This window comes from Drosophila sechellia, chromosome X (genome assembly GCF_004382195.2).
Source record: "Drosophila sechellia strain sech25 chromosome X, ASM438219v1, whole genome shotgun sequence".
NCBI lineage: Eukaryota > Metazoa > Arthropoda > Insecta > Diptera > Drosophilidae > Drosophila > Drosophila sechellia.
Window position 1 is genome coordinate 10,009,695 of NC_045954.1, and position 23,988 is coordinate 10,033,682.

The window sequence follows — 23,988 nt, forward strand, 5'->3', positions numbered from 1 at the left end:
AAAAAAGAAAATAATAAAAAAGGGATTAAACAAAATCAAAAACACCATATTCATTACAGTAGAAATGGTCGCATGGTTTGGCCATGTAATCACACCGTAATTAATCAAAGTCTTAATCTTATCAGTTACATTTTATTTTTTATAATTATAATTTTTGGAATAAATAGTTTTTTCTTAAACATATAATTTTTAATGTACAATCAAAAACAACATACAAAATATGTAAGCTGCTGAAATGGCGATGCCAGACTATTGAATTTAAAGAATTAGAGTGACCACTAAATGTTTATTTGTCATTAATATTTCTTTATTGACTAAGGCAACTTATTATTATTATTAAAACACATTATTATCATGTGTGAAGTGATTAAACTTTTTATTTGTAAGTGCCTATGTTGCCAATTAAAATGTTATATTCTATCGTAAAAACGCGTTATTGCCAGATAACTTTTGTATTCCCGGCTGGTCACTCTAACTGGAACGTTTTTCGCAAAAACAGCGGCTGATCACTGAAGTTTTCTCGTGTTTTTCGCTATCAAACCGAAATAAAAACAGGTGAAAATAACTGATAAATTGAGGGGTAGTCCACTGATCAACTTGCCCGAGGATTTTCAATGCAAAGAGATCGAAATTTAAGCTGGGGAATCGCAATAGCAGCCGCCGCCTAACCTACAAAGTTACATAATTTGGTTATTTTGTTGTTATGCTGGCTGGCTGACGGGGAATGGAGTTTTAATCCTGACTTTATCCTCTCGTTGCAGCCCAACATGTCCTTCGTCAAGAACGCCCGTTTGCTGGCCGCCCGCGGCGCCCGTTTGGCCCAGAACCGCAGCTACTCGGATGAGATGAAGCTGACCTTCGCCGCCGCCAACAAAACCTTCTACGATGCCGCTGTGGTGCGCCAAATCGATGTACCCTCCTTCTCGGGATCCTTCGGCATCCTGGCCAAGCACGTGCCCACTCTGGGTAAGTTCCATCATTCGGTTCCCATTGCCTCGAGATGGTTATATCACCGCTGGCGAATCTCTTTGCTATTCCAGCTGTTCTGAAGCCCGGCGTTGTCCAGGTGGTGGAAAACGATGGCAAGACCCTCAAGTTCTTCGTCTCCAGCGGCTCCGTCACCGTCAACGAGGACTCCTCCGTTCAGGTTCTGGCCGAGGAGGCCCACAACATCGAGGACATCGATGCCAACGAGGCGCGCCAGCTTCTCGCGAAATACCAGTCACAGCTCAGCTCCGCTGGCGACGAAAAGGTACGAATCTAGTCAAGAAGATGCATGGAGTAGTGTCTAGAAAGTAGAAAGTGGTCCAGAAAGTACAACTCAAACAGACTCTTTTGATGGAAACACTGATTCCACCATTCACGATGAACGATTTCCATGTGCCCATCCTTTTTTGTTGATATACTGCCTTTGTGCAAATATGTTTGCTCTTAACATATCGCTTACCCATTCGATATTTTCATGAGTACACTTTTGTTTGAGTTGCTTTTGCATTCTGTAAATCTTTGAAATACCTCTAAGTACTATTGCACCTTCTGAAGCTATCTAACCGACACTTACCACCGATCCTTACTTTTGCAGGCCAAGGCCCAGGCTGCCATTGCCGTGGAGGTCGCCGAAGCGTTAGTCAAGGCTGCCGAATAGACGTAATCACCACACAACCGCCACCACAATAAACCACAATCGATGCTTTGTGTCTGAAATAAATAAAACATAACGATCACCTTAAAAAGCCAGAGAGTTATGAAACAATAAAAAGCGAATCATAATATCGTATTAATGACCCGTGATCCACCAGGCAAAACATTTTTTTCTTTTTTTTTTCATGTTATGCCGCTAAACTGTGTGTTTATAGTTTATAATATATATATATATATGTGAGCTGGTGAAAAGAAATGTGTAATATTTGCTAATCTGTGGGACCGTTGATATGATAATGCTTTGGAAATCTTTAATCAAAAATATGAGTGATTTGCATTTTGGCTGAAATGCGCGGAGGGAAAGAGACAAACGCCGTTTTATTTTCCTTTGCCAATTTATGCAAATCGCATAAGTAGTAAAAACTTACAATTTGTAAATGAGCTCGTCTTTTATCTTAACAAATAGTATAGTTTGTATTTCATCTGGTGCGTTGCATTCATGATGGTTTGCATGTCTTAGCTCGGATAAATGTTTAAATTTCTTTCAAGAAGTAGTAATAAAAAGCATCTTTGTTTTTTATAGTAACAAGAATTGATCAATGGCTAAAATTACACTTTTGGCGGATAGAAGATAATCCAAGGTGATAAATACTATAGAATTGAAAAAGAAAATTGGATTTTTTTTGGAATTGTCTATGTATTTGGTAACAAAAAAATGTGTTGTAAAAAAAATGTCTTAAATTAACTCATGGCGTTGTGTAGGAATGGTAATATGCTGTCGATGTAGTTAGCAGGAAGGTCCTCCGTTAGATGGCCAATCTCTCTAGTAACCCGGTGGGCCGTAGGTCTGGGCAGGGGCGTGGCCGATGGGCAGGGACTGCTCCTCGGGAGCAAAAACGGGTGCAGGAGCGGGATGTGGCACACTCAGGACGGGAGCGGGCGCTGGGGCGGCATAGACTGGAGCCGGGGCAGGAGCGGAGTAAACTGGAGCGGGAGCAGGTGCGGAGTAAACTGGAGCGGGAGCAGGTGCAGAGTAAACTGGAGCGGGAGCAGGTGCGGAGTACACTGGAGCTGGAGCGGGAGCAGCGTAAACTGGAGCGGGAGCAGGTGCAGAGTAAACTGGAGCGGGAGCAGGTGCGGAGTACACTGGAGCTGGTGCGGGAGCAGCGTAAACTGGAGCCGGAGCGGGAGCAGCATAAACTGGAGCCGGAGCAGCGATCTCCTGAGGAGGCAGGTAAGAAGCGACTGGAGCAGCCACTGGTGCGGGGACATCGATGGGGGCATAGGCGGGACCGGCAGCTGGAGCGGAGTGCTCATGGATCACACGCACCACCTTGGTGGCTCCACCCGAAGAGTAACCACCGGCCGAGTAGCCACCCGATGAGATACCGCTGTCGTGGCTCTCGTGAACGACCTTGATGACCTGGGACACGGCACCGCCGCCAACCGAAGAGCCGCCGATGAAAGAGGGTCCAGCCACGGGTCCAGATGCCACATTCACCACCTTGACGATCTGCGGGGCGCTCTCGACCAGCGGGGCACTCACAATGGGAGCGGACTCCTGCAGGATCTTGATCACCTTGACGGAGGAGGGGGCGGGCCCAGCTGGAGGCAGATAAACGGGTGCAGGAGCGGGTCCATAGCCACCGCCGCTGCCGCCAGAGATGACCTTCACCTTGAAGACCTGGGGAGCAGCTTCGTAGCCATAGCCGCCGCCATAGCTAGCGCCGGAGGAGTAGCCAACGCCGCCACCGCCGCCGCCGCCCTGCTGGTGGATAACCTTGACCACCTGGACTGGGCCACTGGGTCCATGGCCGCCGTAGCCGCGACCGCCACCACCACCACCGCCGCCGCCGCCTCCGTTGCCACCACCGCCTCCGAGGTTAAGGCCGCCACCGCCGCCTCCACCGCCACCGCCGAGGAGTCCCAGGAAGCCAGCGTTGGCCACAGCAAACAGAGCACACATGCAAACGAAGACCTGGAAGGATGGCAGAGTGTTAATCATGTGTCATGTGGCATCCTTCAAGGATGTCATTAATTTTTATGTTTTCCAATTAGGAAGTAGAGTTTCATCGCTGGTTTTTTTTCCTATATCCTTGAAGGATATTTGATCTTCATAAACAGTATTTTCCAAATGGATATACTTTGTATTCATTCTTTGTTTAAATATTTTCAATTTCATCTTCTGATATTCTTCAGCGCACTTTGTATTTAATAAAAAAAAATATTAACTATCACTTCTTCAGTTCGAAAGAATTTGAACTGAGTTCACTTTGTCACTTTTCAAATTAGTTTGGATAAAAAAATAGGATATTTGCCGGCGCAGGACATTGTGAGCAGCTCACCTTCATGCTGACTACTAATCCACTTGATGCGATGATACCAATTCCAAAAAAAAAACGCCTCGAGTGCCGATGATGAGCAGCGACTGATGTCCGATCGATTGGAAACCAAGTCTTTTATACGATGTAAGCCACCAAGGGCGAACAAAAGGCGTTTCATTAACATTTCCAAACTACCCATCATCGTCATCATCGGCGCCATGATGATGAGCATCATCATGATGGGCTTTCGTTTTCATTTCGATTTTCACCAAATGCTCACTTTTGGACGCACCCAAAAGTGCCAATCCGTGGTTGGTTCTTCCATACCCAGTTGGATTCGGATTCGGATTCGGCTACCAGTTTCAGTTTCAATTTCAGTTTCGTCAAGTCTTACGCTGCATTTCCCAAATTCCGAATGGAGCTCCCACAATTAGCATGAAAATGAGACGCTACGTTAGTGATAAGCTCGGAATGGGGCTTTCATATTTCTTTTTTTTCGGCATCTTATGTTTTATGCTTTAGGTTTTCGTTTTCATTTTGATTTTGATTTCGATTTGGATTTTGGTCAATTCAATTTGCATACACGGGCGAGCTGCAGAGCGGTTGCCTCACCAGGCGGCCGGCAGTCTGTCATAAACCGAAGCGAAAACCTAACCCAACCCAACCCAATCCAACCCAATCCAACGCAACCCATTACATTCCACTTCATCCGGCAATTTCAAGGTGAATCCGAATCGGAATCTGTTGTCAAACCGAACCATCATCTCATTGATGGTGGCTATATTCCATCTATATGCAGGTATTTATATCATTATGCAAGCCATCAGTCGCATCTTTGAGCCATGTAAAACGCATTATGTTGGCCCAACAGGCCAAAGATGTTGTAAAATTGGCCAACGGGTCGGATCAGTGATATCGGTCGGCGCATTTTAAATAGCTGCATACTTACGGCAATAAACCGATGTTTATTTATACAAATATTTAAGTTAATCAACTGAATTGCATGGGTCTATATATATATATATATATCCATTTAGAATCATATTTTTACTCAGTTTATAACATCAGCTCATGATCTTTATAAAATACTATCAAATTGTTCAAATTAGTTATGCTTTTCGGTTAAGAAACGCATTATGCACCATTAACTTATACCAAAAAAAAAGAGCTTTTCAGTGGGCAGATCGGATTGGTGGGAATTCAAGTCATATCCAAGAAATGGTTGGCTAATCGTGATTATGATCTTGTCTCGGTCTATTATGGCTTGTTAATTGTTAACGCTTAACTTATATAAATAAATATTAAAAATTATATGGAAAGTGTCGCCATTTGAGTTTTGCTAGTGCATATATACTATATTTGTTCGTTCTATTCAGTGTTTATTTCGCATCAAAAGTACATGAGTGTTATCCTTCTACTTCTGCTTCAACCATCCACCATAGGGCTGCACCAGTGGGGCATCGTAGACGGCGGCGTGTCCAACGCGCACCACGGAGGGCACCGCTGGAACGGACTCGACCACGTTGACGCGGCGCACCACCGGCACATGGCGGACCACAGGCACACTGCGCACCACCGGAACGGAGCGGACAACGGGCACGGAACGGACCACCGAAACGGAGGACACCGGCGAGTAGATGACACTGCTCTGAACGAGGGCCACGCAGGCGGCGATCAGGAAGGCGGCGATGAAGAACTGCAGGGATGGTAAGGATCGGAAATGGTCAGTTAAAAAAAGCAAACACAAAATGGAGGATTGGTTATATTTCTTGTTATAGGATCCCAATTTGAGGATCTAGCGAAGAGGAACTAAAAATGTCCACCTATACTTTGAGGATTGATAGATCAATATATTATCTATCAATCTAATACTATCTAACTATCTAAGTATCTAACTATGTAACTTTCTAAGTATCTAACTATCTAAGTATCTTACTATCTTGCTATCTATCTATCTATCTATCTATCTATCTATCTATCTATCTATCTATCTATCTATCTATCTATCTATCTATCTATCTATCTATCTATCTATCTATCTATCTATCTATCTATCTATCTATCTATCTAAAATCTAAATGTTTCAGTATACTATCTTACTATCTAACTATCTATTTATCCAAATATCTAACAATCTATCTAATCGCCTTTTTATATATATCTATAATATATTTATACCAAATTAACATTTGTTATACATTTAAACTGCACTTTTTGTGCACGTTCATAACAAAATTTATTATTTATTTATTGCAACATCAAAATGTAAAGCAATTTAGGCGATTTTCAAATTATAAGCCATTTTTATGGGCATCAGACGATAAAAAAAAAACCAGAACACAATTAAGATCACTTTTTCTTCACAAATTTTGCATCACACTGTTTTTTTATTATTACTGTTTTTATATTTCAACATTCTACTTATTTTCACATAAAAAAAACTTGAAAACTTGAACTTGTATTTCTTTCGTTATTGTGCATTAACAATTTGGTCAGCTATCCTTTGTTTCGTATCCTTGCGACCTTCAACTCACCTTCATGTTTTCAAACTTTGTTCTTTTTGAGTAAGTTGTGCTTGAGGACTGGACAATTTGTGCTGATCTGTCGCCGGTTACGATGATCTTATATACCCGTAGTGCCAAGAATCCGAAAAGTGGAGCAATAAAAGTGGCCAAAAAGAACTTATACGGATGCAAATTTTGTGCGGGGTTCGTTTAATTGTTTAGATATTGATTTTGGGATGCCATTATCATTGATATTTGCCAGATTTACCAGAGACGATCGAACAATGCGTGCCGAAGTCATAACTTATTTGTGACGCCTTTCAAATCGCCAGAACAATGAGAACTTGTTCCTTTTGCGACAGGTGATCATCTCACCTGGCGAATTTCCGCACCTTTGATGAATTCTTGTGCAAATTGATTGCTTCATAAACGTTGTGCTGGGTTTATTGTCTTATTTTTTTTTTTTTTTTTTGATGGCCTCTTCTATTTTCGGCTAAACTCAATTTATGAGCCCATTGTCCACGCCCATTATGATTTTCGGTTCACCGAAAATTTTGCAAATTTATGCAAATTTCAGTGATGCTTCCTCCTCAACACAAATAGCGCAAAAACACAAAAATTGTTTGCTTTTGGTTTTCTCATACAAAATATTTTGGCAATATGAAAAGTAACATTATTAGTCGCTTATACTACTAATTTCTCTTTAATTTCGCTGTTGAATTGCACTGTCTTAATGCTTTTGAGCGAATTTCTTTTGATGTTCGGAGTCTTTCGGTAGTTTACCTTTTTTATGTGGGCTTTTGTTTAATAAACATTTATGTAAATCTATTGTTTAAGCCCACTTTCTCCCAGAAAAATAAATATCAAACGAAAAATGGAAAACAATAAAGGGCTTTTGTTTAATTTTCATTCATAGATAAATATATGTAACTCTTATTTTTAATGTATTTAAATGTGTTTTAATTTTATAACTGCTATAAATTTGCTTAGCATTAATCAACACTTGCGATATCGATTGTCGATAGGCGCCGATAGTCCCGCCCAAGTATAAAAAAACACAGCTGTTTACATCGCTCCATCTCGCTCGCTCGCTTTTCGCTGTGGATTTCTTTTTTTTTATTGTATTAAACAAATCGCAAAAATAGGTCTTTAATGGCGGTGTAATCGAATCGTAGTTGTAAACAAAAACAAATAAAAGGCGTGGGAAGTGCGAGGCAACATAAACATTTGGGGGACTTCGCATTTTGCAACATGAGAGCGGTCAATTAGCAAGTCAACAACAACAACATGGCGCACCTGCACCAAAATTCTTCATGTTGACGTCAACAAAGTGAAATCCGATCAAGAAATCGTAGTGATCGCAAGGAAAGGACCGCAATACGGATAACCGTGTGAAACGGAAGCATCGAGGAGGAGGAGGGTTACTACAATCCCCAGGATCAACAGGAGCAGACTACCCAGCGTATCTAGAGTCCTCGGATCCATCATCACACCAGGATGTACTCCGAGTGGGCCTCGCTGTCCGCCCAAATCACAGCCAACAGCTGCGGCGCCCAGTGCTTCAGTGTGCTGAACAAATTCCCCGCCTCCGCAGGACGCGAAGTGGTCGTCTCCGTGGTCAAGCAGCTGGGCACCAATCTGGGCATCACCCAGAATGCAGAGCCCAGTCACCTGGTCAAAGACGAAGAGGTGGGTCATCGTAGTTGTCCCACACGGGATGGTCTTCTATAAAACAGGCTACTCTTGTTGAAAGCTGTAAAGATAATCCTTTGATTGATATTTGTAGTCAGGAAGGGATTTTGCAAAGTATTATCCTTAAAATGCCTAAAACGATATAGTATATCTTATATCAAATTGAATTTTAAACCGGAAGTTAAACGTTCTTCATACAATTTTCTTTACTTCAAGACTTGCAACAAACATTGTTCATTCACAATTCCAACAAAACATTATTTTAATGGATGAAATAATGTATTAGTAATGTGCTGGAAAAGCTTCCATTAAATCCATAAAATTGTGCATGTAATTGCCGAATGAATGAATGAAAACTCAATTTATATTACCTCAATCTGGAAACGAAATATAATTGGTTGGTTTAATGTAGAGTTGCTATTTATAGAATGCTTGGTATGTTTTCATAGAAAAATACGAGTTTTCCTTAGACTGGAAAATGTTGAAACTTATATAAAAGTAATACTTATTTAGTAACATTGCAACGCGATTCGATTCCAGGTAAAATGGTGCATGGACGTGATATGCTTCGGACTTTCGCTTCCTCTGCAGGAACACGAGACGATCAAGGACTGCGTGAATGTGTACTGCGAGTGGCTGACGGCGCTGCATCCGCAGCCCAGGATCAGTGTTCCGAAGCCGATATGCGAGGATGCCAATCTCTATGCGCGCCAGATCATCAACCACTTTCACAATCTGTTTGTGCCGCGCCAGGGCGAAAGTAAGTAGATGCCCACTGGCCCCTGGATTTTATGATCTATATATGCTGTCCCTTGTGCTCGTATTAACCCCGCTCTAAATTTCAAGTCTTGCCATTTCTATACCAAACCACGCTTGGTAGGTTGCTCGTGCTCTTTACATAGATTGCTCTTGGGAAAAATAATGTCTAAGCTGTGAAAATGCTGTAAACTCTTGGACAATATTTGTCCTACGAGTAGGACTAGAATCCATTAGAATATTAAATTCCCCAACTAATACTTATACCTAATGGCTTTCAGGTGCAGATACAATTAAACGGCAGGCAGTGCTCTGCCATCGGGTGCTACGAACTCTGCAGCAAACTGCCCAGATATCGCAGCTGATGGACCGGCAGACGTGGGACACGCTGCTACTCTTTCTGCTGGCTATCAATGAGATCCTGCTGGCGCCGCCCACCGTCAAGGACGATGTGGGCGATCAGCTGTGCGAGCGAGTGCTCTCCGTGCTCTTTGAGGTCTGGCTTCTGGCCTGCGTTCGCAGTTTTCCCTCGCCGTCGATGTGGAAGACGCTGCAGGAGTCGTGTGCCATGTGGCGGCACCGCGTGGCCCTCGTGGATCAATGGAATCGAGTAAACTTGGCCCTAACCGCTCGCTTGCTGGAGTTCAGCTATGGTCCTGCGTTTCCGCAGCTCAAGAATGGTGCGTTTTGATAAATCAATATCATAATATAATAATTTCTAATTGTTTTATACCTCCACAGCCGACGAGGATGGCCAGCTGATACCAATTGGAATGTCCAACGACTGTGTGGCCCAGACATGGTACCGCTTCCTGCGGATGATTGGCAATCCCACGGCGCTCTGTTCACCACATATCATCAGCAAATCATCGCACTTTGTGCAGTGGGCCTTGACCCATGAAAAGGGCGCCGAGACGCATCAGCATCCTTGCCTGCAACAACTGCCGCAGATCTTCCTCAATGCCATGAAGGGCATTTCCAGTCAAGTGGACGCTTTTCTAGGTAAGATCCTGAGTGGAATTCGGGTGTTGATCCTTTTGGGAACCTGGTACTCGTGGAATACCACTTCCAATTGCCTTTGTACAACTTGAATGTTTAAAATTCAAGGATTCAGTGCATGGCGAGTACCAGGTTCTATGTAGTGGGTAAATCCAATATTGTCGCTCTTCAACGTTTTGCATTAGATTATTGAAAGGCTAGCTGAGTACTTCTTTCTCTTTTCTCTTGTTCGTTTGTTTATCGCTGGTTTTGCTAACTCCAAAAATTTGTATCTAAATCGAAAATGCCTAACTGAAATTCGTTTGAACAACCGTGCAAAAAAACAGGCGTTTATCAGCCGTCGCCGCTGCAAACGGACGGTGTAGTGACGAATCTGCTGGAAATCCGGCACTCGCTCAACGAGGCCACCTCCTCGACCCTGCAGCAGTTCATCCACTCCAGTAGCGCCACGAATATTGCGAACCAGCAGAATCAGCCCGCCCATCACCATCATCACCTCCACTATCCGCATTTGCATTTACACGGCGCTGGTAGCTTTCTGCGCGACAATTTCATGAGCAACTCGGCCAGCTCCGCCCTGAACGCCATCATGGGTCACCATGGCGGCCACCATGGTCACCACCATCAGCAGCAGCAGCAGCAGCAGCAGCAGCAGCTCCAGATCAGTGCCTCGCCCACCAGCAGTCTGACGACGGGCGGCAGCTCCGCCGTGGGCAGCACCAGTGCCGGAGGCAGTCACTCTGCCGGAATCGTTGGCAGCATCTCCTTTGGCGCCACTGAATCGCCTGGCACGGGTCAGGCCTCCGCCTCTGCCACGCCCACACCGCCACTCCAGCGACGTCTGGCGAAAAGCTTCAGCGTAGCACCCACCATCACACAACAGAAGGGTGCGGATCTCCACGGAGAATCTCTATTTGGATAACCACCGAATGTTGTATTCCTTGTTGTGACACCAAGCTATGTTAAAACTTTATCCTGGCAGAGGTAGTTGAGGGTATTAAGTAGTTAGTAATATGACTAAGAACGTTCCATACAAGGTAAACCTCAAGTTGTAGTATTCAATTTAAAGATCTAAAACTGTCTGATTATATTAATGTAATCTTTTATATCACTACTTTTATACAAATCTCAACACAGCTCGTGAGCATTTGTTTATATATGCAAATTAATGGTGATCTTAATGTTCTGGAAACGACTTACCCATCTGCCAGGGTATCTGAACTTCGGTGCACCGAAGCCAACCTTTTGTTTCATTTTTTTTGTGCCATGGCGTGCTTCTGAATTGACCTGACTTGGTTTGCTTATTTTTTTGTTGCTTGCCTAGATGTTGTTTGCCTTGATCCATCGCCACATTTCTCCCAGCCAAGTTCGCACTCACGAGTTTTGCATTTTAGTTTTTTTTTCCATCTTTCGTATTATTTTCTTTGGCATCTCTGTATTTTTTTTTTGTATAATTTGTTCCGTAGCATGAGTGGAATAATCTCGGTGTAATTGCCCGGCGCGGATGAGTCGGGCCGAGTAACTGTTGCCACTTTCCACCGGCGGATTATGCATTGTAATTTATCAACGAACGCCCACAATTATATAGCATGCTCCCTTTGTATCTGTATCTCGCGCTCCGCATATTTGTATCTAATTTCTCTAACAATTTCTCACACTTGCTCCACGCTGCTCCACTCACCCATCACATCGCATCGCCTCGCATCTCAGGCTTGAGCAAGACCTCGCTTATTGGCCTCACCGGCGGTGGTGCACGCAACGCGATCAGCAGCAGCAGCACCACCAACGCCGGCAGCACGGGAACGGGATCGGGAGAGGGATCCGCTCCTGCTCCGGCGCCCACAACTCCCACGTCCACGTCGGGTCCGCCGTCGGCGAGCAGCAGCATCAACTGTAAGTGCATTGGGAAAACACCTAACTGATCTTGGCCCTGTGGCTTTCCAACTTCGGTAAACTGTTTAAAAAACTTCGTTTTGCAATTACATTCTTTGGTCCTATTAAAAATTTTAAAAACTTGGCTTATATACACATGCGCCAAGATCAATCTGCTGTTTTCTAGTTCGTAAATTAACCGATAAAGCCAATCTGCGGATGGTTATATATTAACTAATTGGATCCATTGTTTTGTGTGTGCTGTGTGTGAATCGTTTGTGAGCTTCTCCCGTGCCGCCTTACTATCTAACAGATGTTTTAACCGCCCCCCATTGCCATGATTGCTTCGCTCTCTCTCTGACACCGTCTGCTCTCTCTTTCCATCCCTCTATATCTGTCTCTCTCACTACCGCGATCGCAGCTCTGCCGCTGACTTCGATGGGAGCGGGTGTCGAGCTGGCCGTGGCCAGACCCAAGTGCAACAGCATTCTCCACGTATTCCACGAGTGGCTCTTCGAGGCGGCGCACATCGGAGGCGACACTTGGCGGCAAAATCGTAAAAGTGAGTTCCGGTATTTGTAATATAAATTGTATGGCTAGTAAGTCCTTACTACAGTTTGATTACTAAGTCTTTTATTAACACTACATATGTTTTTTTTTGTTATCCTTCGAAAATAGAGCAAGCATGCGAGGCCAGTAAGCGACCATCGTCGATGATAATGGAGCACCGCAAGGGATCGATATCGTTGTCGCAGCCAAACTCCCTCAACGATCCGCAATCGTTGCCACCCACGCTAACCATCGATAAGTATGAGTCCGGCCGAGCCGAGGCCATTGGAACGCTGTGCAAGATCTTCTGTGCGAAGAAGACGGGCGAGGAGATCCTGCCCGTCTATCTGGCCCGCTTCTACATGGCATTGCAGCAGTGCCTGAAGATCACAGAGTCGCGGGAATGCGACGAGACGTTGGCCAGCATCCTGCTGCACTCGAGTGATCTGTTTCGCCTGGACCTGGATGGGATTAATGTGCTGCTGCCAGGTTTCATTGCCGCCTTGGAAATCGTACTGCCCGACAAGGACCTCAAGCTGAAGACCCAATCGATGGTCTTCAATCGCACCGAACTGCGCCGCTCGGCGATCAACATCCTGCTGTCCATTATGGTGCTGCCGTTGCACTACCAAACGCTGCCCATCCGGGATCTGACCTGCGAAACGAGCGAGAAGTATGTGGTTGAGCTTGTTGTACCTGATGTAATTGAGTTAACATTATTTTATAACTTCAGCAGAATGTTTACCTTCATCCAACTGAAGTCTCGCCTCATGAACATCCTGATGAATGCCCTGCAGGTGGAAACGGATGCCCAAAACACGCACATGCTACTGGGCGGCCTGCTGCTCTGCGTTCAGGACGCCGTCACCTTCGAGGAGACGGAACTGGGCGGTGGCAATGCCAATCTCTCGCACAACTCCAGTGGTGTGCAGCACCACGACGCCAATCTACTGAGTTCGGGTTAGTTTCTGCAGCTCTAAGGGCAGCGCTCTTGAACTCATTCCATTTTGATTTGTTGGAATTTTTGTATTATTTAATTGCCCACCTTTTTTATTCGCATTTCCTTTTGGCATTTTTGTGTTTTTTTGTGGGCTGTTGATGAGCAGCGTGCTCGGAGCGTTCCGCTTCGCTGGTCAGCGCTGGCACAGCCAGCTTGGGCGGCCAGACGACGGCCACCATGGGAGCGGGATCGGGCTCCATTCGCGACACCGGCTCCGCCCACGACTACCCCAGCCTGACCATTTCCGATGACATGTCATTCGAGTTCGGCCAGGAACTGGAGGGGGTGACCACTTATGGTAAACTTTGTTTTTTGCATTTTTATTATATTTATATTAAGTTGGCTAAAGTTTTTTTATAGTCTTATTGTTATGTGGTCCAGTCGTTTAAAGTAATTTACAGAATATTTACATAATATGCAACAATATTGTTTGCTTTCTTGTCAGCTTATTGGACTCAAACTAATACTATTCTTTCTTTTAGATAACGCCCATGCCCTCTTTGTGCGCGCCACGTATTTGGTCTGCCATCGACTGATCTCGTCGTGGAAGACGGATCTGAATGTTTCGCTGGCCGCCTTGGAGTTGCTGTCTGGCTTGGCCAGGTTACATATCCGGGAAACAGGTAAAGTTTGCTCCTCACTTTGGTGTGCATATGCTCCTGCAAAGGCTTTATTTGGAATGCTGATGGAATTAAACTCTGTATGAATATAGGATTCATTACAATAGGGAAATCCTTTGCAAGAGCATCAAAAGGCTTCGGTGGCACCGAGGCTGCACTTTCCTTTCCTGATTTTAATGTCGTTTGTTTTCTGTCCACCTCTGTTTGTTTATTTTCGAACTGTTACCATGTGCGTATCCTTTCAATGTTAACCCCCGCTGTAAAAACCCCCCAAATATCCACTTACCCACTTAATCCACTTAACCCCTAACTGTTTGCTTTGCTGTGCAGCCAGGAAATTTACAAATGGTAATTGATTGACGAAGCCAACTAACCTAACTAACGCCACTTTCTTCTGTCTTTCTTTCTTTCTTTTTTTTGTCGCGTTTCTTTTTCTAACCGCCACCGAAATCGCACCACCACCACTGCACCACATCCCGAATAAATCAAAAAATAATAACCTAATATATAATATGAACCACCTCATCCACATTGCCATCTATCAACTCACGTTGATTGCAATTTGTTTCTATATATAATATATGTGTATATTTAATTTGCATCTCCAACCGATAACGAATGTATATAACCCCAACAACCACCACCACCAACCACCAAACACCAACCACTCATCCAAATCGCCCACGTAGACACCTTAGTGAAAATATACGAAGCTAGTCAGAATCTAACGATAATCTCCTCAGACGCTCTAGAGTGCAAGCGGGCCGTGAAGTGGATCTGTGACTATATATGCTACCAGTGCTCCCGTCCGCCGCCGGCGCACAGCAAGGATCTGCACAGCACCATTGTGGCGGCCTTTCAGTGCACCGCCGCCTGGCTGATGCAGCATCCCTATTTGCTGCAGGACAAGGATTGTCTCCAAACGGTCCTCGAGGTGGTGGAGCTGGGTATTTCGGGCACCAAGAGCCAGAGCAAGGGCACCGATATACCCAAGTTTAAGGACGAAAAGGAGCTAAAGCCCGCCTCTATGAGAGTGCGAGATGCTGCAGAGAATCTGCTGACCATTATCCTCGAGCAAGTGGGCTATTTCCCCAGCGAGTGCGGTCCAGAGTCCATATCCTCGCTATTGGATGAGCTGGCGCTCATGAAGCACTGTAACTCTATGGTGCCGGCGGCGGCGGCCAGCAGTGAGCAGGCCATTGCCAAGTTTAAGTACTTCGTGACCGAGAACTCCACCATATTGGCACTGCTCGAGGAGCCGTTGGGCAATGACCAGGATCCCCAACCCACAGTGACACGTAAGTCTCTATCAATCAAAACTCTTTGCTGCGCTTTACTGATGAAAGTTGTTGTCTTTGTTTAGTGCTCATTCGCGGCCCCTTTGGTCGACATGCCTGGACCATGCAGTTGCGTCATTTGCCTCGCAGTAAGTCTGGGATTAAATACCATGCCATTAATCCTGGCAGGCCCATACCCATGAACGATGTAACGCAGCGGCTGGATAGCGAGCAAAAGAACTTCCCCGACGGCGTGGACAAAGTGCAGCCTTGTGTGGCGGACTACTCCATACCCACCACCGAACAAATGCGCGAGCAATACGGCACTGCAGTCATACGAGAGCTGGAGTCATTACTGGAGAACCAGAGCATTCACGAGAAACTGGCCTGGGCGGAGGCGGACACCAGTGCGGACAGTTTGTCGCACGCACAGGAATGTGTGCCGCCAACGGTGTGCCACGAGTTCCATGCGGCGCGTCTCTTTCTCTCACACTTTGGTTTCCTGGGCTTCGAGACGCGGAATCCACAAAATCCAGCTGAGGCACTTGGCAATCCGACACAGCGGCCGCTAATCGTGCTGGACACCAAGTCCGCAGCCTTCGCCGCCGATCTGGATCGATTGGATAAGCTGAGTGCGAGGACGCACGACAGCGTTTATGTTTTCTATGTAAAGGTGTGTCAATAACATTTCCTTACATTTCGATTTATATGCTAATTGATCCAATGTTTGCAGAATGGCCAAACGAGTGCCCAGCAGATTATCGCCAATATGGGTGAGGAATCGTCTGCCAGCCATGATCCTCACTTCGCCAGCATGCTGCAAACGCTGGGCTGGCCGGTTCAGGTTTCAGAACACTCTGGTTGGACGGGCTTTGTCCACAACTCGTGGTCACTCAAGGGAACGCCCGAGGAGCAGCTAAAGTCCACTGCCAACGAGCTGAACTACAATGGATCACAGCGGGTGCTCTACTGGGCGGATGTGTCATCGGAAATCGCCTTCGTGGTGCCCACGACGTGGAATCTGCGATACAATAGCGACACTTGCGATAGTGGAAGCATCTCGAGCACGGATCAGATTGGCTCCAGCAATGTCTGGACACGCGGAGAGACCGACAGTGCGGCTGGCCTGGCAAAATCCAAGTCAAGGAATCTTAGCCTAGAACTCGACACGAATCGCAGGGATGTAAAGGAGCCAGTTCCGCCGACGCGTCGAAAAGGAAATGTGACGAAACCCACGCTATTGGCCCAGGCGCCGGCCAAGATCTTTCTGGTGTGGCTGGAGAGCTATGAGGATTACCTAAACTTTCCACTTGAGGATCTGCTAGCCTATACGCGAACTGGCGAGGAGCTGCAGACGCAGCAGTTGCCTCGCGCCTCCGACTGTCACGTGATCTTCGTGCATTCGCTGCTCTCGGGACTTCTGAGAGTAAAGTTGCAAGGTCCACCGGGAAGGATGAGCTTTGCCACACCCCTGGTCGATGGCATGGTCCTGAGCCGGCGGGTAGTCGGAAATCTAGTGCGACAAACGGCATTGAACATATCACGCCGCCGGCGCCTGGACAATGATAAGTAAGTGGGCTCTCCTCTCCTCTCCTCTCCTCTTATCTGTGCATCCAACACCTAACTAATGGTAACTCACCTCTTTGCTTTAGCTACCAACCGCCTCATGTGCGACGACGGCTCAAGGTGCAGGACATTGTCCAGAAGTACAAAATGGATCTGAGCGAGGCCGATCTGCTGGCCCATCTGTTCCAGCGCGCAATTTAGCCGGCTAACGGAAGTATTATTAACCCGCTACCTAGTTTAAGAGCCAGAGAAGTGGTCTTTTCTATGTCTGTATTAACGTGTGCTTAACTAAAACCCCAAAACAAAACTGATCCATAATCGGTGTCCACTGAGTGTTACCCGAATGATTATCGTATGCTAATTATTATTTATTGCTAATAAATCGAATTATACTTTGTAAAAGTATTTGTAATATTATAAGCCCTAGCGTTTTTCGCCTCCGTTTTGGGCAATCCGTTCAAGCTATGGTGGTAGTGGAAACAATGGCTCTCCATGTGTATTCACATAATTGGCAGCCACATCCGAAATCAATTTGGTCCACAGCATGTGGGAGCGATTCGAGATGATCGCGTGAGGAGCAAATGACAGCAAGACGTGGGGATTCTAATTTAAATGTTTATATATTGCAAACTAAATAAATTAGTAAAATCTATGGTTATTTTAATATTCAAGCTAATGGTTTCAAAACTATTATTTTCTTGGAAACAAATTGAGATCATCTTGAAATCTCGTGAGTGAAAGGCCCTTGCTTCACGTCGCCATCTCTTTCGGTTGTTAGCACAGCATCTTGTTAATTTCACCTTTGACTTGGATGTCTGGGAGTCTCGGAGTCTGAAATCGGGTCCGGTGATCGGAGGTGGGGCATTTGGACACACGCGGGCCGGCATTTCGCAACTCCACCGACGGGCAATCAATTCAAAACAAATCTGTTGCCGGCCAAGGGGCCATCTCGTCATCATCAATGAAAGTCGTGATGTAATCGGCTAACACGTTACACATTTTGTGGCTGGTTTTGCATATGTATGCATGTATGTTTGGGCCATTTATTTATTAACAAATAATATAAGTTAATGATGAAGAGGACGGATGGCCTGCTCTTGGCTTTTCATGTGCTTTTCTCAGCCTTGAAAATGAAATTGGGTAAGCATAACAAGTTTGCCGAGATCTTCGTGGTATTTGTTGAGTTTATTTATTTCTTCAAGCCCTAATGATGTATTTTATTATTTACAAATTATTTCTTTACAAATATTTACGCCAGAGGGGCAACTTTTTCAAACTAAAATAAATGCATTGTTATGATGAACCTGTCATTTCGAAATAATTGTGGGAACATAGTGTTACAATAACTTGAACTGCATTGTTATTTAAGTGTGATCGAGTTGATTATTTTGCAACAATTATTTAAGTCTTTTATGGAAAGTGTCTTTGGAATTTGTCAAGCCATTAACAACACTTGCTTTATTTCGAATTTTTAACTTTATGGCCAGCTTATTTGTGGTATGTAAATAAAACACTTCAAATTGGTTCAAATTGTTTATTAACAAATAATTTAAGTTAATAATGATGGATGTTTTTTTCTGATAATGACTGTGAAGGATTAGCCTAGGAAAAAAAATACATAACGATAGAATAGACGATGGTGAAAAAAAAAAACAATTCATTTGGTCTAACTAACTAGGCGAGCTGTGGATGCAGTGCATCTACCAGGCCGAAGGTGGACCACCGCTGCTCCAGCCACCGGAAGCGGCACCTCCGCCGGCGCTCCAGCCACCGGAAATGGCACCTCCACCGGAGCCCCAGCCTCCCTTGGAGCCACCAGCGACCTGGGACTGCTGCTGCTCCTGGACGCGCATCACCTTCAGGGTTCCCCGCTGCACCACGTGTCCGCTCTTGAAGAAGGCTCCCTGCGCCTGATCGGCCTTTAAAATGATAGCCTTGCCCTTGGAGCCGAAGGTGTTGATCAGCTGGCCATTGATGGCAGCCACATCAGCGGATCCACCACCGCCGCCGCCGCCAAACGAATCCTCCTGCAGCACCAACTGGATGATCTGCGGCAGAATGGCATTGAACTGCTGGGCATCGAAGGAGGCGGCACCACCGTAACCATGTCCCGAAGCATACGACTGTCCGTAGGAGTGCGAATGGCCGTGGTCATAGGAGTAGCCACTGGAGCCACTGGAAGCATGATAGGCAATGGGAGCAGCTGGCGGAGCAGGGGCAGGAATCGAAATCGGAATGGGAACGGGGGCAGGAGCTGGGACTGGAGCCGGTGCCTGTTCGATGATCTTGTAGAACTGAGCCTGCTGGCCGCCATAGGATCCGTGACCACTGGCGTAGCCATGACCATGACCGTGACTGTAGCCATGACCTTCCGAGGACACAATGCCGCCGGCTGATCCTCCAGCGTTGCTGTAGCCCTGACCCTCCTGCAGAATGACCTTGATGATCTGCGGGGAGCCACCGTGTCCATGTCCGTAGCCATGTCCCTGCGCATACCCATGACCTCCGCCGCCTCCCTGGGCATATGAATATCCGTGACCTCCGCCGCCACCTCCACCTCCACCGCCTCCCGAAGTGGGCGTGGCTATCACATTGTAAGTGGTCTTGCTACCTCCTCCTCCTCCACCACCGCCTCCGCCGCCCAGAAGGGACAGGAAGGTGGCATTGCAGGCGCAGATGGTGGCCAACAGGCAGATGAAGACCTTGTGATAAAATAATCCGTTTAGCACACATCCAGCAGCTGGTAATCCACATCCGTTGATGCCACAACTCACCTTCATTTCAGCGTTGAGCTATCTCTGTTTCAAATTTGGAAAAATAGGTGGAATCGAAGGCGACACCTGTGCGTCGAGCTGTTCCCGGCTAGCGAATGATGACGATCTCCAGCAGATCCAACGTTTTTATACAAGAGTTCCATCGGAGATCCACCACAAACCGTTAGATGCGGCGATGGCCCGTGACGTCAGCGACGGAGAGCCGTCGATGTGGAGTCATCACTAACCTAAGACCACCGAAAACCATGCTGCTCTCGAAATTCACCTGAGATCTCCGAGGGGCGGCACAGGGTGCTTGCTGTGAGGTATGGGAAATGTGTATCATGTAAACTGCGTAAAAGGTAAATTTATGATCTTTCATAGATAATTAATAAGACAATTTGTACATTGAATGTTAGTCCATTGATGTTTGGAACTATATGAACAATTTTGTACAGATTTTTTAACTAGTTTTGGGTCTTCTGACGTAGGACTACGAGTAAAATGGAAATAACCTACACAAATGTCCAGTATTAATGGCTCAATATGAAAGGAAAAAAAGGCACCCTGTTTTTTCATCTATTTCTCAAACTGCCCAAATCATATGCAACAAAAACAAATCGCCGACGGACAAGCGATGAAAACGCATAAACAAAAACAATAACAATAGCACTAACATAATAACAATAACAAATTCAAGCGGATAACACTATTTAACCAGTTAAAGCTTAAGCAGATGCGCTCCGGTCCCGAGACGAGGTGCGTCCGTAGGTCAAGTCACCGCAACCGACTGACCGGCTTTTTGCATACGATTATCGATTTGAACGGTTCGCCGCTTACACTGAAAACAAACTGGGGTGACAAACTAAAATCTGTTGTTCGCAATTTATCATTTCAATCAATGACGTATGGATAGTTTTTGTTTTTCACTATAACTATAAAAATCAGTACAGATAATTCAATAACTATATTAAATATTCTATACGATGCTCGATTACCTTACAAACTTCGTTTTTTTCTATTTCCATCCTACTTTTAAAGCGTAGAAACGTTGACCCACTTTTCGACCAGTGTACGTGCTTGTATTACAACAGAAATTTTGGGCTGGGAAGGGTCAGTGGCTGTGCTCGTGTGGATTGGCATCTCGGAATCCCAGGCAGCCGGATTATTATATCATGCAACAGCGTTTTCAAATTTGTTAATTTTCTGTGCATTTTTGTATAAATTATTTAATGCGCGCTGTTGCGCATGCGCAGCCCACATATCCCATCTCTTTCCCACTCGGCCCTCCGCCCAATTTGCCGATTACCCGTTGCTAGAACGGTTTTTTAGTTTTTATTATCAGTTGCAGTTCAAAAAAAAGTAACCAAAACTTTGTTGAACTTCTGTAGAGCCAACGAAATTAATTGACCATAGACTAAGCTGACTAATGGATGGTTACAAATACTTCGTTTTCGGTCCGAAAACTGCAAGATTGTGATCGAAAGTAAAAGAGTAATTAAGTGCATGCATGGAGGAGACCATTTGCTTAAACATTTTTTAATGGCCCAAATGCTTATGGGCAATAGCCGGAATACATAACTTTAAATGCCTGGTGTTAAACGTTTCATCAAATAAATCATAAAACATTCCGATGAATTGATATATATTACTTAGATATTAATAAATACAAGTAATATTTCGGTCCATTGTTGATTTGACCAAAGTTTTGACCAATCTTTTGACGTTCCACTGTGCATTTTGAAGCGATTGGATTGTGAACAACTATCTGTTGTTGTTGTGTGCACAGTGGGACGTGAAATGTTGTTTATACGCTGGGTGTCACAAGATGCTGTGTTGGGGCAGGCCGGGTTCCCAGAGACTGGGGCTCTCCGAATCGGAATCTGAATGGAATTGGGGAATTACCATAATGCGCTCGATTTGACGTGGTGTGTGCAAATAGTCGCCAACTAATCAATGGGCAATAGTGGTCCGGAATCGAGTTATGCAATCCAAAAATGAGGTTTATGATATGTCTTATCTGTTTAAATGAAATATTTCGAATACATATGTTGTTTTGTAATTTTTTCAGAATGGATGGGCTTTGGAGTATTGAACTTAATGAACTTCGACTGAAAATTAGAAACTTTTCAATTGGAATCAGCACAAACATAAAAAATACCTGTAAGATGCGAGTTAAGTAATGAAAAACATCGATTTATTTGGTTGAAAGATAAGAGTTTGTATTTTTATATAATTTTTCAGTATTTTAGCTGTGTTGTTTTTTGCTGTTCATTGTTTGTTCTTGTTGTTGTTCTTCCACTTGTTCTTGTTGTAGTTCGTTATTGTTATAACCTATTTTAATTAGCTTTTCGAAATATTAGTATTAAATGTGGCTTTAAAAGTGAAGTGTAAACAATTTGCCTCATCATCCATCGCACATTCGCGAATTTGCATTTCTTGCATTTTATACGTACGGTAATCAAAGAGGTTTGTCTGTTATTTATTATTCGGTTTTCTAGTAACTTAGCGAAATAATACGAGCGCTATTGCGATATTGCTTGTTTATGTATGTACTTTGTATATATTTTCTTGTCTACGCCTATATGCAAGCGTCTGAATTGGATTTTCCCATCGATTTCTAAGCAACCCTAGGCGACAACCCTGCAATTAATTATCGAAAATCTAAAGTAAAGCTGATTTCTTTTGTGTAGGTGTGTGTACACTGGTGCATTAACGGTAAATGATGATCGAACTTCCTGCGCGACTGACTGTGTTTGTGTGTGTGTGGGTGTGGGTGTGAGAGTGTAAACGCTTGGCGTGTGTGCGAGCCTTTCTTTCAGTGTAATTCGATCCAAAATGTGTCATCTATGCAAAGTTAACTTACAAAGTTCTCGCGCGTGTATAGTATAATTATTTAGTTGTTTAAGTTTATATTAATATTTATTATTGCCAGTTTCGATAAGAAAATAATTTTAAGATATATCCATTATATCGCTTCTCGTTTGTTAGTTATTGCAATTGTTATAAATATTTCTGGTTTGATGTAAAGTAAATTTTTGTTTTCTAGTTTTAAACGCTACACTTTCCCGCTCCTTAATACTTTCCGTTACATTTTTGCTTTTGTTTGCTGCATTAGCTTTTCTTTTTTTTTCATATTTTTGTCAGTGTATATGTAAGTGAGTGTGTGTGTGTGTATGTGTAAAACTTTCACGGCATGAGTGTGGGTGTGAGTGTAATTGTGGTTTCTTTCAGGCTTAGGCAGATAAATTGCTGATTCTCATTCGATTTAACTAGCTACGTGTTAATAATAATCGTTATCATAATAATCGTGATAATAATTGCGATAACAACAGACTAAAATTAATCTCATAATGCATCTGCGTGTATGTGCTTCTTCTTTACTTTGCTTGTGATCTTATGTACATCAATTTGTTAGTCGAACTGTTTTTCAGCAGCATTTTGAATTATTGCTTTCCGGTTAACACGACGTGGCTTTTTTTTGTTTGTTTTACTTTTCAGGGGGCTTGGCCACAATTGATGATTGGATCTATCGACAGGCGCTGCTTATTAATTGATTACCCGTTCAGCATAGTGACTTTCAATTTAAATTACAGGAGCTTTAAAGGTATAAGCTTCCCTTCAAGCCTTAAATAGCGAAATATACATTCTAGTTATGTTTATACATAATTAAATTGTAGCTATATAACTAAATATGCAGTAAGAAATCAAATTAATTGCTCAACCTAATGGCTAATATTGCTAAGGATACTGCTCAATAACGCTTAGTTTGAATTTTAGTGAGCTCAACACATAAAAATGTATCAACGTAACATAATTCGCCCATTTGCAGATATGTATTTGATTTTTTCAGCAATTTTTCAATTAATATCACAACCTCCAAATAACAAACTCTAATCATCACAATGCTGTGCAATTGAAAAGGTTGAAAATGATCTAAAGATAAGCTTTGAAATATTTTCAAATTGTTTTCGTATTTTTTTTTTCAAAATTTTGGAAATTTTACTATGGGTTATCAACTGAGCAGCGCCCGATCGCAATAACTTGTTGCTTTTTTGGTTGGCCGTTTGTTGAGGACGGATTAACTACTTACTAAAAAATGCAATTACTCTCGTATATAGAAGTATTCCCTATATATATATATTTATTCTGAGTGATCCGATGGAGCTAAACCAATATATGTATGTATATATTGTATTTCTCTGAGCGGGGCGATTTCTCAAGCAACAGTGCGGGGAATATATATGCGAATGGATGCGTGTATATAATGTATTCCGATCTGGAACTGAAGTTTGAGGAAACCGGCCCCCGACTGGGTTATATCCGATCCGATACGATCTGATAAGATCCAATGTTTTAATTCATTATTCTTTATTAAGGCAATCGCATTTGGTTAATTAATTGTAGAGTATCAGTATATAATGCCATTCGATTT

The 23,988-nt window shown here is 44.0% G+C and overlaps 5 protein-coding genes across 20 annotated transcripts; 2 read left to right on the forward strand and 3 right to left on the reverse strand.

Moving 5' to 3' along the window:
- Nucleotides 1–441: 441 nt before the first annotated feature.
- On the forward strand, nucleotides 442–1,805 carry LOC6617525 (ATP synthase subunit delta, mitochondrial). The gene is made up of 4 exons (XM_002041804.2): nucleotides 442–555; nucleotides 762–966; nucleotides 1,041–1,252; nucleotides 1,583–1,805. The coding sequence occupies exons 2-4, from the start codon at nucleotides 768–770 to the stop codon at nucleotides 1,643–1,645; spliced, it is 474 nt and encodes a 157-aa protein (XP_002041840.1). The 5' UTR covers nucleotides 442–555; nucleotides 762–767; the 3' UTR covers nucleotides 1,646–1,805.
- A 508-nt stretch (nucleotides 1,806–2,313) lies between these two features.
- On the reverse strand, nucleotides 2,314–4,081 carry LOC6617526 (actin cytoskeleton-regulatory complex protein PAN1). Its single transcript, XM_032726844.1, has 2 exons — nucleotides 3,987–4,081; nucleotides 2,314–3,619 (listed from the first exon to the last, which is right to left on the reverse strand). Exons 1-2 carry the CDS (start codon nucleotides 3,990–3,992, stop codon nucleotides 2,465–2,467), a joined length of 1,161 nt encoding a protein of 386 aa, XP_032582735.1. The 5' UTR covers nucleotides 3,993–4,081; the 3' UTR covers nucleotides 2,314–2,464.
- A 1,212-nt stretch (nucleotides 4,082–5,293) lies between these two features.
- Nucleotides 5,294–6,679, reverse strand: LOC6617527 (the record flags this gene model as incomplete). Its single annotated transcript, XM_002041806.2, has 2 exons — nucleotides 5,294–5,661; nucleotides 6,500–6,679. Coding segments are annotated over 2 exons (462 nt in total), but the record flags the coding sequence as incomplete, so codon positions are not given.
- An 854-nt stretch (nucleotides 6,680–7,533) lies between these two features.
- On the forward strand, nucleotides 7,534–17,202 carry LOC6617528 (ral GTPase-activating protein subunit beta). Of its 15 annotated transcripts, none has more exons than XM_032726829.1 (16): nucleotides 7,534–8,158; nucleotides 8,702–8,921; nucleotides 9,199–9,597; nucleotides 9,659–9,919; nucleotides 10,243–10,803; nucleotides 11,627–11,809; nucleotides 12,210–12,350; nucleotides 12,467–13,010; nucleotides 13,071–13,297; nucleotides 13,444–13,635; nucleotides 13,820–13,960; nucleotides 14,288–14,305; nucleotides 14,647–15,255; nucleotides 15,321–15,907; nucleotides 15,968–16,803; nucleotides 16,887–17,202. In XM_032726829.1, the coding sequence occupies exons 1-16, from the start codon at nucleotides 7,967–7,969 to the stop codon at nucleotides 16,999–17,001; spliced, it is 5,226 nt and encodes a 1,741-aa protein (XP_032582720.1). In that variant the 5' UTR covers nucleotides 7,534–7,966; the 3' UTR covers nucleotides 17,002–17,202. The 15 variants fall into 15 exon arrangements, with proteins under 15 accessions (XP_032582720.1, XP_032582721.1, XP_032582724.1 ...); XM_032726830.1 differs by having other exon boundaries at nucleotides 13,074–13,297; XM_032726833.1 differs by having other exon boundaries at nucleotides 13,074–13,297; nucleotides 14,701–15,255.
- Nucleotides 17,203–18,320: 1,118 nt separating this feature from the next.
- On the reverse strand, nucleotides 18,321–20,321 carry LOC6617529 (glycine-rich protein DOT1). 2 transcript variants are annotated; one of them, XM_032725576.1, is made up of 3 exons: nucleotides 20,231–20,321; nucleotides 19,575–19,872; nucleotides 18,321–19,502 (listed from the first exon to the last, which is right to left on the reverse strand). In XM_032725576.1, the coding sequence occupies exons 2-3, from the start codon at nucleotides 19,578–19,580 to the stop codon at nucleotides 18,501–18,503; spliced, it is 1,008 nt and encodes a 335-aa protein (XP_032581467.1). In that variant the 5' UTR covers nucleotides 19,581–19,872; nucleotides 20,231–20,321; the 3' UTR covers nucleotides 18,321–18,500. The 2 variants fall into 2 exon arrangements, with proteins under 2 accessions (XP_032581467.1, XP_032581468.1); XM_032725577.1 differs by lacking the exon at nucleotides 20,231–20,321 and having other exon boundaries at nucleotides 19,575–19,877.
- Nucleotides 20,322–23,988: the final 3,667 nt, after the last annotated feature.

Coding starts and splice junctions, on each gene's coding strand:
- LOC6617525 (XM_002041804.2), top strand. CDS start 768: ATGTCCTTCGTCAAGAACGCCCGTTTGCTGGCCGCCCGCGGCGCCCGT. Junction 967..1,040: donor CAAGCACGTGCCCACTCTGG/GTAAGTTCCATC, acceptor TTGCTATTCCAG/CTGTTCTGAAGCCCGGCGTT. Junction 1,253..1,582: donor GCTCCGCTGGCGACGAAAAG/GTACGAATCTAG, acceptor TTACTTTTGCAG/GCCAAGGCCCAGGCTGCCAT.
- LOC6617528 (XM_032726829.1), top strand. CDS start 7,967: ATGTACTCCGAGTGGGCCTCGCTGTCCGCCCAAATCACAGCCAACAGC. Junction 9,598..9,658: donor GTTTCCGCAGCTCAAGAATG/GTGCGTTTTGAT, acceptor ATACCTCCACAG/CCGACGAGGATGGCCAGCTG. Junction 15,256..15,320: donor TCCCCAACCCACAGTGACAC/GTAAGTCTCTAT, acceptor GTCTTTGTTTAG/TGCTCATTCGCGGCCCCTTT.